The sequence below is a fragment of the Lathamus discolor genome, chromosome 19 (genome assembly GCF_037157495.1).
Source record: "Lathamus discolor isolate bLatDis1 chromosome 19, bLatDis1.hap1, whole genome shotgun sequence".
In the NCBI taxonomy this organism is placed as follows: domain Eukaryota; kingdom Metazoa; phylum Chordata; class Aves; order Psittaciformes; family Psittacidae; genus Lathamus; species Lathamus discolor.
Genome location: NC_088902.1, coordinates 880,709 through 896,446, shown reverse-complemented (window position 1 = coordinate 896,446; position 15,738 = coordinate 880,709). Strand labels below are relative to the sequence as shown.

The window sequence follows — 15,738 nt, the reverse complement described above, 5'->3', positions numbered from 1 at the left end:
AGCCGAGGCCGTGCCGAGAACCGGGCACCCCGGCCCGGCCGCACCGCCGCCATTGCCGCGGCGCCCAGCAGCGGCTCCGACACCGGAGCGGAGGGGGCGGGCCCAACGCGCCCATTGGCCACGCTCCCGGGCGTGGTGCGTGACGATTGGTGCTCGTCCCGGCCAGTCCCGTCCCTCCCCACCTCAGCCGGGGCCCGGCGGGAGGGTGAAGTCCGCCGGGGATGGCGGCCGGGAGCGGGCGGCGGCGGCGGCGGCGGGCGCTGTGCGCCGCGGGTCTGGCGCTGCTGGCGGGGCTGGCCGCCCTGCTGGCCGCCATGCTGCTCCGAGCCTTCGTGCTGCGGGCCCCGGCCGTGCCGCGGCTCTGGGCCCGCCGCGGAGCCGCCGCCGCCGCCTTCGGTGCCGGCGAGAGGCTGGAGCTCAAGGAGGCGCTGCGAGGTGAGGGGGCCCGGCTGGGCCCGCCCTCCCGTGCGCTGCGCCTCCGCGGGCCGGGGGTTGCTGCCGGCCCCGGTGCCCATGGGGTGTCCGTGAGGTGCCCGTGGGGTGTCCCAGGGGTGCCCATGGGGTGTCCCAGGAGTGTCCATGGGGTACCCATGAGGTGCCCGTGGGGTGTCCTAGGGGTGCCCATGGGGTGTCCCAGGGGTGTCCATGGGGTACCCATGGGGTGCCCATGGGGTGTCCCAGGGGTGTCCTAGGGGTGCCCATGGGGTGTCCCAGGGGTGTCCTAGGGGTGCCCATGGGGTGTCCCAGGAGTGCCCATGGGGTGTCCATGGGGTGTCCCAGGGCTGTGCGGTTCTCTCCACAGGGCGGGAGCTTGGCACCGAGGGGCGGGCAGGGGGCACAGGGGCAGTGAGCAAGGGCGCTGTGTGTGTACCCTGAGCCGCCAGAGGCTGTGGCTGGGACCCATGTTCTGCATGGCAGTGATTTGATGTTGGAGAGCGGCCTTGTCTGACCCTGTTTGAACGGCACAGGAGGCTGGAAAGACAAACACGAGACCTGTCTTTATGGAGCAATCTGTTATTGCAGCCTCGTTGGAAAAGAACATTGAGCTGCCATCTGGCAGCTGCCAGAGTAGTCTGTGACTATGAGGAATTGGGTCACGCAGCAAAATGCAGCTGCTTCTGGACAGTGGCGTTTGTGACAGCGTCATTCAACACATTAGGATGAAGAATGGAGTTGAAGTATCAGGGGAAATACCTTGGCTGGCACTGGAAGGAAGTCCTGGTGTGCTGCTCGCACACAGCTCAGCTCAAGTACCGCAGTCTCTTTTGGTAGTGGCAGCTCTTCCTGTCCTGTGAGATAATCCCTAAAGCCTGGAAAACATTCAGGAGCAGAAATATTCCTTTCCCTTTTGAAATGCAATTTAAGTCTTGATTTTGGTGTCGAATGATTTCTATTTCGTATTCCATTGAAGGTGCTATTAAAATCCCAACTGTTTCCGTATCTCCAGAGGACTTGAACACAACTGCCATGGCAGAGTTTGGGAATTACATTCGGAAAGGTACTAAACTCATTCTTAACCACCTCTGCTGCTCCGTTTTATTTTAGTAAATGGAGAGTGCATGTGGGGTTCTTGAATAGAATGGAACAGATTTTAAGTTTGGTTTTCCTCCAGAAAGGACTGGCAAAACCTCTGCACCATGCAGTGATGTAGCATGGCCAGAGCTAGAACAGAGAAGGTTCAAGTGGCTTTTTGTAGTGGTGGGGTTTGGTTCTTGACTTGGTTAAATGACCTTTTTAATTCCTTTCTTCACAGTCTTCCCAGCTGTGTTTTCTTCAGAGTTCATCCAACATGAAACTGTTGGTGACTACAGCCATCTCTTTACTGTCCAGGGTTCTAACCCTCAAATGATGCCCTACATGCTGCTTGCACACATGGATGTTGTGCCTGCTCCCCCGGAGGGTTGGGAATTCCCTCCTTTCTCAGCTACAGAGCATGAAGGATTCATCTATGGACGAGGAACTCTGGATAATAAAAACTCTGCCATAGTACGTCGCCTTGGTAATATCATTTCAGAGAGATACAGAGCCTGACAAAAGGTAGATTGGAGGAATCTGTTTTCTTGAAACTCACTGTGTTGTCTCTCCTGCTCCTCTTTGCCCTATGTAAATTGTATATCGAATGCTGTGTTTGAAGTCAGGGATAGACCTTGTGCACTTTCCCAGGTGTCATATGGGCATTCAGAGCCAAACTTGGCCCTTTGCAAAAATCAACACTGTTGATTTAATATTAGAGTCAAATATTGTGTATCTAGCCTGTGGCAGAACAAAGAGCTGTTGTACAAAGTACATTTGGGAGGAATAAAGTATGGAAAAGATTGATCTGTGAAGGGTTTCTCATTCGGGAAAAGCCTGATGGAAAAATTAATAAGGAAAATAGCCCTTTGTGACTTGCAAAGATCATTTCCATGACAGGCCTCTATTTCAATTTAAATAGACGTTTAGCAAAGCAGTGTCGCAGAGCCTGTGGCTGCATAGACCATGTTCCTCGAAAGTTTCTTGAGGTTGTTTAATCATCAATATCAAAGCCTTGCAATTTACAGCCTTGGTTTGATGCTTCCTTCTACTGTGAAGTGCATGAGTAACTCCACAAGTAGACAATAACAATGAACAGTTGCAGTGAACATGGCAAGGTGGGAGCTGGCAAGGCAGAGACAGTGTCATTTCCTCTAAGAGAAGAGATTAGCTTAAATTTAAAAACCAGGCAAGATGATACCAATACAGCAAATGGGAGATTTCATTTCTCCTTCTGTTTCTGTCATCTTAGCACTTCTTGTACAAAATTGAGTTCCCATTCATATAAATGGATTTGGAAGCTCAAGTCGGAGCCAAGCTGCATGTTGGACAGGCAGCTTAAAGAACAGTGAGTTCCTTGGATAATCCCAACTGTGATGGGCTTCCTGTCCCTGACTTCAGCAGCAGCAAGAACAAGCTGACACTGTATTTTGTGTATGCGCACTGTCACTGTGTAGCACACTAAGTCTTAAACATTAGTGATCAAAACTATTGCAGTGTGTTTCCCAAAGAATGCGAACATCCCCAGTAGGAGCTGTAGAAATAAAAGCTCAACTGTGAACAGGACAAAGTCTCCTTAAGGGCTGTGAATGCATCATGTTTCTTTGACATCACATTGCATTCTTTCATGCTTATTCTCCTTCCTAACACACAAGAATAGTACAATACATTCTGGGTTTTTTTTTCTGCAGGGGATTCTGCAAGCTCTGGAGTTTTTGCTGCGAAGAAATTACAGACCCCAGAGATCTTTCTATGTTGGTATTGGCCATGACGAAGAGGTATTTTCTTTCACTGAAATAACAAGTTGTTTGCGTTGTCCATGTATGCAACAAGGCTTAATTTTAAAACATTGTTTACCTAGAAAGTCTTTCCTGGTTTTCTTGGTTATGTGGGTAGATCCTGTGTCAGGTACGTGGGCATAGTTAATATTGATTGTTTGGCTCTACGTGACATTGACAAAGGGGTTGGTGTGATGAGCAAAGGGAAAAGAACACAGGAGGGTGCTAGTGCAAATTCTTTTCTGCATGGAAGGTGCAGCAGGAGTCACGTTTTGGAGTCCATGTAGTACAGGAAAAGCTGGCTTAAGATTTACATGCTCGTTCCAAATGGTCAGGAAGAGCAACCAGAAATGTTCCCTGTTTGTTGTGGCAATGCCCACTGGTGCAGAGAGACAGATGAGGTGGGTTTCTTTATTCATGTTCGAAATAGAATTATTAATACTTCTTTAAAAAGACTGACCTGTGGAGCTCATGGCTCTGATGTATCACCGTGTCCAAGAAGCAAGGGCTCACAGCAATGTTCAGTGACATGTGTATGTTCCCCAGTGCGGATATAGATTCATCTACTACTGGGCCGTTAATGGTATCCAGTGAATTCTGCTGGGAAGGATCTCCTGACAGGTTGCTCTGGAGCTGCTCACTAGGGGATTTCCAGCATTCTTTGCGTTGTAGCACTGGGCACTGTTAACAGCAAGATGTTTCCCAGTGTTCTTCCCAATGGGGTGGCTTCACCTGATGAGTTCCTCTGGCTGATTCCCACAGGTGTTTGGTCGGAAGGGAGCGATGGAGATGGCAGCTCTGTTGGAAGCACGAGGAGTGAAGCTCTGCTTCTTGCTGGATGAAGGCAGTGCCATATTAGATGGTATCATCACGGGGGTGAAGAAGCCAGTAGCTGTGTAAGAGAGAACACGTTGACTGTGGTGTAAATGATCCATTTTCAAGAATTAATCTGTAAGAAATGACCTTGCTAATGGCAATAAAATATGTTGTCAAGTTATGTGGCAGTGTTGATGCTGCTGAAGCTGCAGCAATGCACAAAGTGCAAGCAAAGGACCTTTGGTGTTTGCTTGCTGTCCATCACAGCTGTGCTGACAGCAGCAGAAGGCTCCATTTAGCCAGGACATGCATGCTTTTGCTGTAGTGTCTACTCCCTGGAGAAGCAGCCAAGACATCAGCCCTCCAAACATCTAAAGCTTGTGTTGAGGATTTGATGTTGCTGCTTCTTTAGTGTTATGATCCTAAAAATACACAGTGTAGATCTTTTTGCCTGTGGTCTGTGCATGTGTTTTTAGTTGCATTAATCATTTACTTCTTTATCATTGGACAGAATTGCTATCACAGAAAAGGGCTCAATAACACTGAACTTCACTGTGGAAAAAGAGCCAGGACATTCATCCTTTCCTCCAAAGGAGACAAGTATTGGCATTCTTGCAGGAGCAATGACCAGGTGAGAGCTTCCCTGTCATCTGACATGCAAGAGAGCTCAGCAGGCTCCTAAGTCACTGATGAGTGGCTTGTTAAATAGTTACAGTTTGCAAATTCCCAAACTACATTGAAGCTTGTAACTCCCTTTGCAATGCAATCCTGAGCAAAGGGACAGTTGCCAAGTAAAATAGTCAGAATGTGACTGGGGAAATCCTCTTTACACGTCTGTGTAGATAGCAGATTGGCTCATAACTGTGTCTTTTAGGAAAACTTAATATGTCAAGATGTGATGGAATTTGGTGTGATATTTTTATAGATTTACATGTATTCCTTATAAGTGTCAGGCTTTGGGATTTTTTCAACTGTTCTTCCAAGAAAGGCTTTGTATGGGACTGGAGTGCTCAGACATCAGTCAGAGAGCCATGCTTGCAGATGTACTTACCGGGAGAGGACAGGGTGATTGCATCTCAAATCCATGGATGCATTTCAGAAATCAGATTCCTATCGACCTTCTGGAGTGATAATAGTCAGAGGGGTTCTAAATGCCACATGTTGATGTGCTTTGCTGTAGACTGGAGCAGAATCCCTTGCGGAACCTGTTTGGCTACGGGCCAGAACTCATGACTATGGAGCACCTCGCATCAGAGGTGAGGAGAGAACTATGATTTCAGTCTCAGATTGTCATATTAGAAGGTGAAGAGACTATGAATTTCAAGTGTAGTTACATAGTTCCTGGCAAAAAGGAGGCTTAAGCTGGCCTTTCCCCCAGACCATTGTTTCAACAAGAGCTGAGTGACTATGCGTTGTCTTGAAAACTAGAAACTGTCTGATTTGTGGTTTTATTTCTTCCACATAGTTCACGTTTCCCCTCAATCTCATCATGAGCAATCTGTGGCTGTTTGCCCCTATTGTCAGCAGGTAAGAAAATACATTCTTGATAAGTATTCCCAGACCTCTCACCCTTCAAAGATGATTACCCTGAGCCATTTCTAGTCTTACCAGGAAATAGTTCTACCACTTCATAGCTTAGACAATGTCAGTGCTTTCCTGTTAATAACCACTTTGTTAACTGAATAGACCATTACTCAGCTTATTGCCTATGGAATTATGGTGCTTCTGGTTTACTGATATTAAACTTCTTTCTTGTAAGAGTGCTTGCCTGGAAACCTTCCACCAATGCCTTGATTCGAACGACTACAGCAGTGACAATGTTTAACGCAGGAATCAAGGTAGCTTCATTTTGACCTTTCTCTGTGTAGTACAGTGAGAGAATCGAGGCATATAGTTTCCACCTATTTATACCTGGTTATAGGACCAGTATGGGCCCTGATCTTGGACCCTTTGCAGTGTCACCACCAGTCTCATTTTTACTCCAGGTGTGGCTTGGGTTTTGCCACAGTAGCTCCTTTCAGAAGTATCTGCTGTCTGTCACAGAAAGATCTCTGTGAACCAGTGTCAAGATTTTAGGGTGGAAAAGAGTATTTTCTATGTAATCATACAAAGTATCAATGTCAGTATTTGAAACTCACTGTCCTAAACACTCTCCTAGCCCAGATGGGGTTGTGTTTGTGAGCACAGGTCTGCCTTTTACCTTCGTTCAAGTATGGAGTGTGCACCTTGGACCGAGTGATAACAGGTTCTGGCTGATACAGCCAGATCTTGCCCTGATAAGGACGTGTAGCTATCCAAAAATACTGTAGCCCTGGAAGATAAACAGGCTGTTTGATGTGTCCCTGAAAAATCTGTTACTGAAAAGCACCACTGGACAAGAAAACAAGATGCAGTGGCTGAACAGTGACACTGAGTGGCCAGGACAGAAGTGACACCCTGATTTTGTGTTTTCCTTGTTGGTTTGGGTTTTCTTCCTTACAGTTCATACCTTTTTTGTTTAACAAAAGTATAGATATTGATTCTGTAGAAAAAGAGTCTTCAGTAACACCGTTTAAATGAATTACATGTCTCATACTGGGGAAAAGTAATATGAGGATGAGGTACAAATAATGCTTAAAAAGACTTCCAGGATTTCTCGGTATAAAGTTTCTGAAGGGACAGGGTTTGTCTCCAGAGGAAACCTTGTATCTATCAGCAAACTTCATTTTTTGTTGAATTGATGAATATTTCTTTGTGGCTTTATCTACATTCTAGATGAGATTTACAGTGTTTTAACAGCAAGTACAGAAAGAGATCCCACATTTCCTGTTAGTGGAAACAGTGAAGCATTAGGCTGGAGTTGTCTGAGCGCCTTCTGAGTTTGCACTTGGCATTTTAATCTGGTCTGAACTTCCTTTGAAGTGTTGGTTCTTCCTTTTTGTCTTTCTAGCTAAATGTCATCCCATCTTCTGCAAAAGCAACTGTGAACTTCCGCATCCACTCTGCAGAGAAGGCCACCGAGGTACTTCCAGCCTTACAGCGACATGTGGCCATTTCATCGCCCTCTCTATTCATACAAGCAGTAGAAGGGGACGATATGGGAATTGCTCCTTTATGGAGACTGTCAGAAACACAGCCTATCAAATGCCTTTTCTCCTCCTTTGAGATGGATTACAAAGTGCATTGTTTACTGTGGCTTCTGACTGCGAAGCAGAGCAAGAGGCAGGCCAAGCTTGGAGGTGTGGCTTGCAGTTATATCAAGCAGGTTTCAGAAGCCTTTTTGTGCCAAAAGAGCGCATGGATCGTATGTGGTTATGAGATGGAAGCATTAAGGTTTGTGACCTGTGAGAATATGGGAATCTTGTACACCTCGGTAGGTATGAAACATTGGCAGTAAATAACATCTTCCCTTCCCGAGCTTTTGCTGGAAGTTTACCTCTCTGGAAGCTTTTCCTGGATTAGTTACTTCAAAAACCCAGCTACCAAGTTGTCAGGACTGATGCAGTCCAGGAATACCTTGAGACAATGATGTGCCTCTGGTTACACTGGGGTCAAAACCAGTTCCTTAAGTATCAGCCATTGACTGAGTGAGAGGAAGAGAGGCTGCCCCCAGTTTGTCCTAAGTCTGCAGCTGTATTTGACGGACAAAAGTTCTCTGGAAAGTGGAACATTTGTGGCCATCTCTCTCATTTCTTTGGCTTGTTTAATGCCTGTCTTTTTACCCACAGGTGCTAGAGACAGTTAGAAACATCATTGCTGACGACAGAGTGAAGATTGATGTTGTGGAGGCGTTTGACCCACTCCCCACCAGTCCTTGGGATGACCAGTCATTTGGAGTCCATATTTTCCAAAGGACCATTCTGGATACTTTCCCAGATGTTGACAGTGTAGTCCCAGGTAACAGCAAGCACAGGATGATGATTGTTTCCTCTCCAGCTTCCGCCCTGCTTTGCTGTCCCTCATCCCCCACTGTTGACTTGTTTCCATGTTGTGTGTACTCCTCCACCCCAGCTGTTAACTACTGGAAACAGCTGTTTTTTCCTCTTGATTCCCTTCCCTCTTTATGTTTTCAGAGTTTTCATGTTGTTTTTTAGTAGTGGAAGTACAAAAAGCAAACAGGAAACTGACAGGAACAATGAGCCTTCCATTTAACTCTGCACATACAAAGGAATCTCTTCAGGGAAGAAAGGAATTGTGAGGGAGAGTAGGAGGCCTTCTTGCTTCAGGTCTTCTTTTATTGTTTTCATAGCTGGCAAAGCCATTCCTGCTTTTCTGTATTGTGATCCCAGCCCCTTCCCTTCCTCACAGCTCCTTCCTAGTTCTGTGCTGTTTGACTGCAGTTTGATGCTTAAGCTTTAATGTCTTGGGTGTTCTTACGATGACTGAATCATATGTTCAGCTCTTAGTGAATGCGCTTCCAGGATGTACCAATAAGCTGTTCCCAGTGCTTTTTGGGGGGTTATAAAGAACTGTTATCAGATGCCTTTCCTTTCTCCTGGGAAAAGTGGGGCTCATGAAATTGCTGCTCTCATGCAAAGTAAAGCTGAGGTTTGTGTTCCAGGCACGTGCATTGGGAATACGGACAGCAGGCACTTCACTAATGTCACAAATGCCATTTACCGCTTCAACCCACTGCTCCTGAGCTCTGATGATCTCCCCAGGTACTGTCTGTGTGCACGTGGGCAGCAGTTTGGGGTGGGGACCAGGGAAAGAAAAGATGATCAGTGTTTGGGAGAAGGAAACCCAACCTTGTGTACCTTGGCGTGGTGGCAGCGCTGCCTCACATTCCATTAGGCCATCCATTTCCTGCAGACCTGGGTGCTGCACAAAGAGGGATGGATGGTAGTTAATTCTGGGAGAGCTTTAGCACTTCTTCACTTCACATGCAGACAAGACCTTGTGTAGGTGTCCCAGTGGGCACTGCAGCAATGCTGGGAAGCTCACTGGATCCTTTATGCAGTGCAGCAGTGTGGAAGGTGGTGTTCTGGTAGTTGGCCTTGTTTAAGATTTGTATCCGTCAGTTTGGACACATGCCACTCTGAACTTACTTGCTCCTTAAAGCTGGAAGTTAGGTTTCCTGGAGCAAAGTGATAACAAAGAACATCATCATGCAAGGGGCTGTTTGCTTATTTAGCATGTACTGGATTTGTTGGTTCAGTGAGGTGCAGATGATACAGGAGGAGAGCTCTCGTAGCCAGGACAGTGACATGAACAGGCAGGGAGATGGGATACTGTTTGTTCTTGTCTGCATACACCATGAGCTTGGTTGTGCTCTGAGCCTTAGAATCAGTCAATTTGGTTGCCCTGAGGAACAGATATTGCAGTATTTGGTGTATTTTGCTGTATTTTGATGTTGTGCATTGCGTTATGAGTGAACAAGCAAGTAGGGTGCTGGGTGCATGCAGGTGGGTCACAAACACACCCTGGACTGAAAAACATTCTTCTTTTTACTTCCAGGATCCATGGGTTGAATGAGAGGATCTCAGTTGAAGGTTACGAGAAGCAGGTTGAGTTCCTCTTCCAGCTCATTCAGAACTGTGACACTGAGAAGCTGCCGGAGCCTCACGCCAGCTCCCACGAGCTGTGAGGAGCACCCCTGAGAAGAGCAACTACTGAGGTGGATGAGGGGATGGAAGGGTCTGTGCTTGTGTTTCATAGCCAGCTGCATCTGGAATTTGGGGATTGTATATTGTGATTTCCATACAGATGGAAAAACTGCTGGTTGCTGCTTTAGGTTGTGGTTTGCTGGACACAACACAACAACTAACCCTGATTCCTGTTCCTCTTCTGACATCCAGCCATTAATAATGGTATTAATTTTTTCAGCACTTTCTTTAAGCCTCTGAAATTGGCAGTCACTTAAATCTGAGCTATTACCAGCAGTCACTCACCTGTCAGTAAAAGAGGTGAATCTTCCGCGGGTGCTTTTGTTAACTCATTTGATGCAGTTAATGGATTCCTCACAGATGATGTGTGTGTCGGAAGCTCACGTGGACGGGCTGTGCCACGGTGTGGGTTTCATGTGACTGGCAGAGTTACTCCAAGGGTTTGCTGCCCTGCTGCTTGGTGGGGGCTTCTTCCCCAGGTGATGCTTTCAGCCAGTGGTAACTTGCTCCCACTGCGTTCTCCCATGCGTGCACTGATTTCTGTCTCTAATTTAAAACGAAACTGAGCCCCAGAGGTCCCAGTGAGTTGCTTTAACTGTTGTCGCCCTGGTCTCAGAGGTGCTGAAAGCTTTTCTCCCTGTCTCTTCAGTGACTTTGTGTCTGTCTCTCACTCCTTGGCATGGCCATGGGTGTGTTGTGTGGTGGGTGGCGGAGTGAGGAATAGCAAACTACATCACTGTTGTCTGCTCCTGAATCACCTTCTGCAGTGTGTGTTTCTCTTTCTCCTGTGAGAACTTGCTTGGGAAGGCTGGTGAAGCCCTTCAGTTTCTTCCAGTGCAGCAGGAGCCTCTGTTCCTGCACTGTCTTTGCCAGCAGTTTCACTTGGTGCAGCATTTGTGTTGACTCAGCTCTTTGGGGCTCCTGGTGTAGACAGTTGATGTTGCCTGTTTCATCTTGCACTAGCACGCCTTTGTTAGCACTAAAAGCTTAAGCATTATTTTGGCCTTCAGAGTCTCTTTAGTTGGGGTTACCGTTATTCATTAAACAGAGAATTAACAACTAGATGTGAACCAAAGACGAGAGTGGGTGAAAGCTGACCTGCAGGTACTAGTGCAGCTCCTCCTCTTGCGCTGCTGCAGAGATGTGTCTCTCTTTCAGAACTTGAATTATACACTGGAATGGGTGGCGGTTCTGCTCTAAACTCATAGTGTAAAAGGTACTGGAATGTACAGGAAACACCCTGAAATGTATCCTGAAAAGCAGTGATGGAACTGTGATTCCTGTTCTTTCCGTTCCCCATTCTCTTATTTATTTGCAGTCTGATCTTATCAGCCAATGAACTTGAGCTGTATCCATCTGCTAAATCACTGAAACCAGATTGGCATCTTAATCTAATAAAACAAGGAACACCAACTCTTTCCTGATGATTATTCAATCTTTTAATGGAACTATGTAATTGCAATACAGTCATTTCCACACCTGATTTGACACGAGAGCAAGTCCTAAAGTTTCCATCAAAACAAATCCACATATTTTCCAGCCTGCTTTAATCTTTGCACCCTCCCTGGTGCTCCCCTTTCTCTACCAAATGAGCTCACTCTGTTTATGCATTACTGGGTAGTAAATAGCTTGCACCTTTCAGGGTTTATTTCCCTTTGACTGTTTGCCCTGATGTCATGGATTTGTTTAGCCACGTGTCTGTGGCTCTTTTGTGAAGGTGTCAGTCCTCTTGCAAACTCCTGCTGCAGACACAGCAAAAGCCATATGTCAGGGTACAGCACAGAATCAAATACATCCCCAGCAGTGAGGGGGGGAGGAAGGTTTTGTTGTTTGGTTTGCGTTTTTTTTCCGCTGGAAAGCGTGTATAAAGATGACTGAGTCTAAAGCCATCACTTTGCCTCTAACATGGAGTTAACACTGTTCAACATCTTCATTCACGACCTTGGTGACAGGGCAGTGTGTCCTCAGCAAATGTTTGCAGGCTTTAACCTGCCAGAGGGGAGATTGAGATGAGCTCTTAGGCAGCTCTTCCCTGTGAGGTGCTGGCACAGGGTGCCCAGGGTCCTAAAGACATAAAACATCCTTTCTATTTGTAATCTGTCCCCGACCCCAAATCACTGCTATCTGTGCTCTGTGAGGACTGTTTCTTTAAAGGATGTTCATCTGAAGATCCATTTTGCTGCTGAAGGGAGAGTGAAGGGCAAACAGCCCTGGGAAAGCAGGCTTGGTTTGGCAGGTCCTGTGCAAATGTGTGCCATGAGGTTTTGCTAATGCAGCTTTGCTGCAGAGCCTCTCTGAGTGCTGCTCATCAGCCTGCGCTGCCATCGTGCTGTGCCTCTGCACCGAGCAGACGTTCAACAGAGCTTTACTACCTGAAAGCTATCAAAACCCTAATGGGGAGTTGAATGCTGTTCGTATTCGTGTAACACGTTCCTGTGTTACATCCACAGCAACTTCCTTTCCTTCCCTGCCTGGAGCCAAGTCTCCAAAGCTGCCATTCTCCTGACAACAGTTACTCAAAGTATCCCATCTGTAGTTGTCCATCCAGAGCAAGCTGCTGGGGAGCAGAGCAGCTGATTTAGGGTCATGAGGGCTGCTACACCCTGGGGAAAAGGTCGCGTTCCACACCTGCATTTTCTAAAGAAAGCTCTGTTGCTGGCTTCTGTTTCAAAGGACTTGAGTTATTTTCAGCTCCAAGTGACCGTGGAGAGCTCAGGCACAGGGCTGGAGAAGAATACAGGAACAAGGTGTTTACAGGGTTGTTTCCTCCAGCCTTGCATTTGACATTTGCATTCTTGGTTCCATTGCCATATTCCTGGTGTTTCAGGGAGCTGGTGAAATCCGTTTTCTTAAGCAAGTGCTGGGAAAGCTTCTGCCCTGTGCTCAGCCCACCACTGAGCCCTAGAGCTGTGAGCGCTGGAGAGCAAGACACCCACTGAGGAACCTTGAGGTGGCTCACTCATAGCATCCTTTGCCATCACAGAGCAGCAGGCCTCACCTGTTGCTTGGCCTGACCTTCAGTGCTCTTCACTGCTGCCTGCTGCTGCCAGGTTGAACCCTCAGGGGTTCTTGCCACTGCCTTGAGTCCTCTGCAGCTCCTGACAGTGCTCCAGCAGCTCTGGAACTTGTCCTTTTAGTCCCCAAATTCAGGCTCTTGCAATAACTCTTTAACGGAACCCCCCTGCTCTGACCTGTGAGGTCTCCAGTGCTGCACTGGCAGTTGCCTGCCAGCATCTCCCAGTGCCCATAGCAAGACTGGGGCATGCAGAGGTCTCTGTGTGTGTGTGTCAGCTTTGCCGTGCAGGGACTTGCCTCTGCTTTCCTGTTCCACAGCCTCCCAGGGCGGCCGAGATCAAGAGCTCAGCATGGTGGGGAAGGGAGTGACCTGCTCTGCTCAGGAGGGATCCCTGTGCTGGTTCCAGAGCTGTGGAGCTGGGCCCCAGAGGAAGCTGCAGTCAGCTCTCAGCAGGAAGGAAAATGACCGCATGGAAGGGTGGTTATGCAGGGGGTAGGGACAAAGGGTAAATGCTCTGTCACTGATGGATGTACCTAGGAATGGGTCACAGCCTGGGCAGTGGGGTATGAGACACAACATGCAAGTCATGCAGCAGATCCCAGGGTGTTTCTCACTCAGCTTTGAATTTCTCTTTCTAATCCAACACCATTGTAGGTTTTATTGTAGCTCTGTAAACCCTCACATCACTTGGACACTCTGCCTGCTCTTGCACTAGGAAGGCAACCAAACGGCAGGGCCTGGATGTAGCTCCACTACTCCACTATTTCACCAGGTAACCAGTTCCTTGTTCATGGCAGGAACATTGCTCAGGGACTGTGCTGGGTCAGTGCTGAGGCTCTGCACGCACTCTCTGCCCAGTTACCACAGCTACAACAGGGTGTTCTCATGTTTTGTGTGGTGAAGGTGATTAGAGAAAGGCAGCAGTGAATTACCACCAGGAACTGGTCCAGTGGCCAGAGTAAGGGGTATGAACTTCTCCTAGTTTTATATAGACATCAAGGCCAGCTTGGACAGGGCTTGAGGCAACCTGCTGTAGTGGAGGATGTCCCTGTTCATGGCAAGGGGTTGGAACTGGAAGAGCTTTAGGTCCTTTCCAGGCCAGATCATTCCATGATTCTATGATGATCAGAAAAGGTTAATCCTCTTTGGGATTTTGGGGTCCGTGTTATCAGTGGGGCAGCAGCAGCTGCCTTGTGGAATGCAGGAAGAAAAGACCTTCCACCTCCTCTCTGCCACATGCTCTCACGTGGCAGAAAGCCCTCGGGATGGACCTGCCTGAGCTTGACCTGTGTTTGGCACAGCAGGCACAGCACGTGGGGCACACACAGATTGGGATCGGTGGTCATCCGGACCTTGGAAAAAGGATGGTGATGGGATTGTTTGCTTCCAGGCTGGTGAAACACAACTTCCGTGCTCCCCATGGCAGGACCAGATTAGGGTCAGCTTCTGACGTTGTTCCTGCCCTCATGAGCTGCGTTTGCCCTAGACTGACCTCTGTGGGGATAAGTCATTATCCACAACCTATTCAGTCTTTGAGTTTGCCTGTTGAGATTCCTGGATACGAGTAACTAAGAACCAGGTTTCTTTAGTATGCTTGGTTGGAGAGAGCTTGGGCTCCATCCTGACCAGCATCAGATCAGTGACACACAGCAGTGGGGCTCAGCAGAGCAAAGGGACTGCTGTGACCACTGTCAGAGGTGCGTTGTTTCAGTGGCTGTGGCCAAACCAATGGATTTTGTTGGACTCTTGTGTGAAAAGGGGAAAATCCTCCTCTTGCCATTGTGGTCCCCTTGGTCGGTGGTGAGTGCTTGGACAAGCTTGGGAGTGCCAGAGTCAGGTGAGGAACACATGGGCATGGAGTGCAGTGGTAAACTCTTTCCTTTCCAAGCCTTTTGTTGCCCTTGGTACCTGCTGCCCTGCAACTGGAAACCCATTTCCTGCCCTTTCATCCTCTGCCTTTCTGATCTCGGGGTGGGGGGGGGATTTTATCTATTTCTGTTTCCTTGTCTCAGGCAGCTTTTGTCTCTGCGCAGCCACTTCCTGAGCGTGCAGCTGGGCCCTCTGTCATCAACAAGGTCACATTCTGGTGCACCATGTTTTTAGGGAGGTGGGGGAAAGCTTTTCCAAGGAAGATACAGCTTTTCCAAGGCAGGAAGGAAAGATGGAGGCAGAAGGGGAGTGTGACAGACCAGGTCTGTGGTGAGTGCTACAGAGTTTATGGTGAAGGCTCCATGGAGACCTTAGGGCAGCTCCAGTGCCTAAAGGGGCTACAAGAAACCTGGAGAGAGGCTTTGGACAAGGGCCTGTAGGGACAGGCCAAGGGGAATGGCTTGAACCTGCCCGAGGGGAGACTGAGCTGAGCTCTTAGGCAGAAGCTCTTCCCTGTGAGGGTGCTGAGGCGCTGGCACAGGGTGCCCAGAGAAGCTGTAGCTGCCCCATCCCTGGCAGTGCTCAAGGCCAGCTTGGACACAGGGGCTTGGAGCAAGCTGCTCCAGTGGAAGGGGTCCCTGCCCATGGCAGGGGTTGGAGCTGAAGGAGCTTTAAGGTCCCTTCAATCCAAACCATTTCACGGCTTTACGAAATACTGAGTTTAGGAAGGTTTCTAGATCAGGTTGTTCAAATCCAAGCAGAAAGAAATGAAGCAGCAGAGCCCAGAGCTTCAGAGGGGTCTCGATCCCACTGGATCTCCTGCTGCCATTGACTACCTTTGTTTCCTTGGTTTAAGAAATGAAGTCCCCAGCTCAGGTCACACTTGACTCAGTGTCAGGGGGGGCAGGATTCCAGCCCCTGGGCTGCTCCCCCTCTTCCCCTCATGTATGTGCTGGGTCACAGGACCCGTTCCTGACTCATGACCTGCCTCCAAGGCTGGGGACGCATCATGGCTCTGGGTATTCGCTTGCTCGTGAGCATTTCCGGGGAGGAAAGGAAAGGCAGGAAGGAAAAACAACAACTGGTCAAAAGTTCCACTTGGGCAACAGGGCAAAAAACCAAGGGGGGAAATAAGAGGAAAGCATGAATCAGAAGAGCTGGT

The 15,738-nt window shown here is 48.2% G+C and overlaps 1 protein-coding gene across 1 annotated transcript; it reads left to right on the top strand.

Annotated features, from left to right (window-relative positions):
- Positions 1–221: 221 nt before the first annotated feature.
- PM20D1 (peptidase M20 domain containing 1) lies at positions 222–11,104 on the top strand. Its single transcript, XM_065698474.1, has 13 exons — positions 222–435; positions 1,412–1,498; positions 1,754–1,986; positions 3,204–3,290; positions 4,053–4,186; positions 4,618–4,737; positions 5,287–5,362; positions 5,572–5,633; positions 5,866–5,944; positions 7,036–7,107; positions 7,814–7,982; positions 8,647–8,746; positions 9,543–11,104. Exons 1-13 carry the CDS (start codon positions 222–224, stop codon positions 9,670–9,672), a joined length of 1,563 nt encoding a protein of 520 aa, XP_065554546.1. The 3' UTR covers positions 9,673–11,104.
- The last annotated feature ends 4,634 nt before the right edge of the window (positions 11,105–15,738 follow it).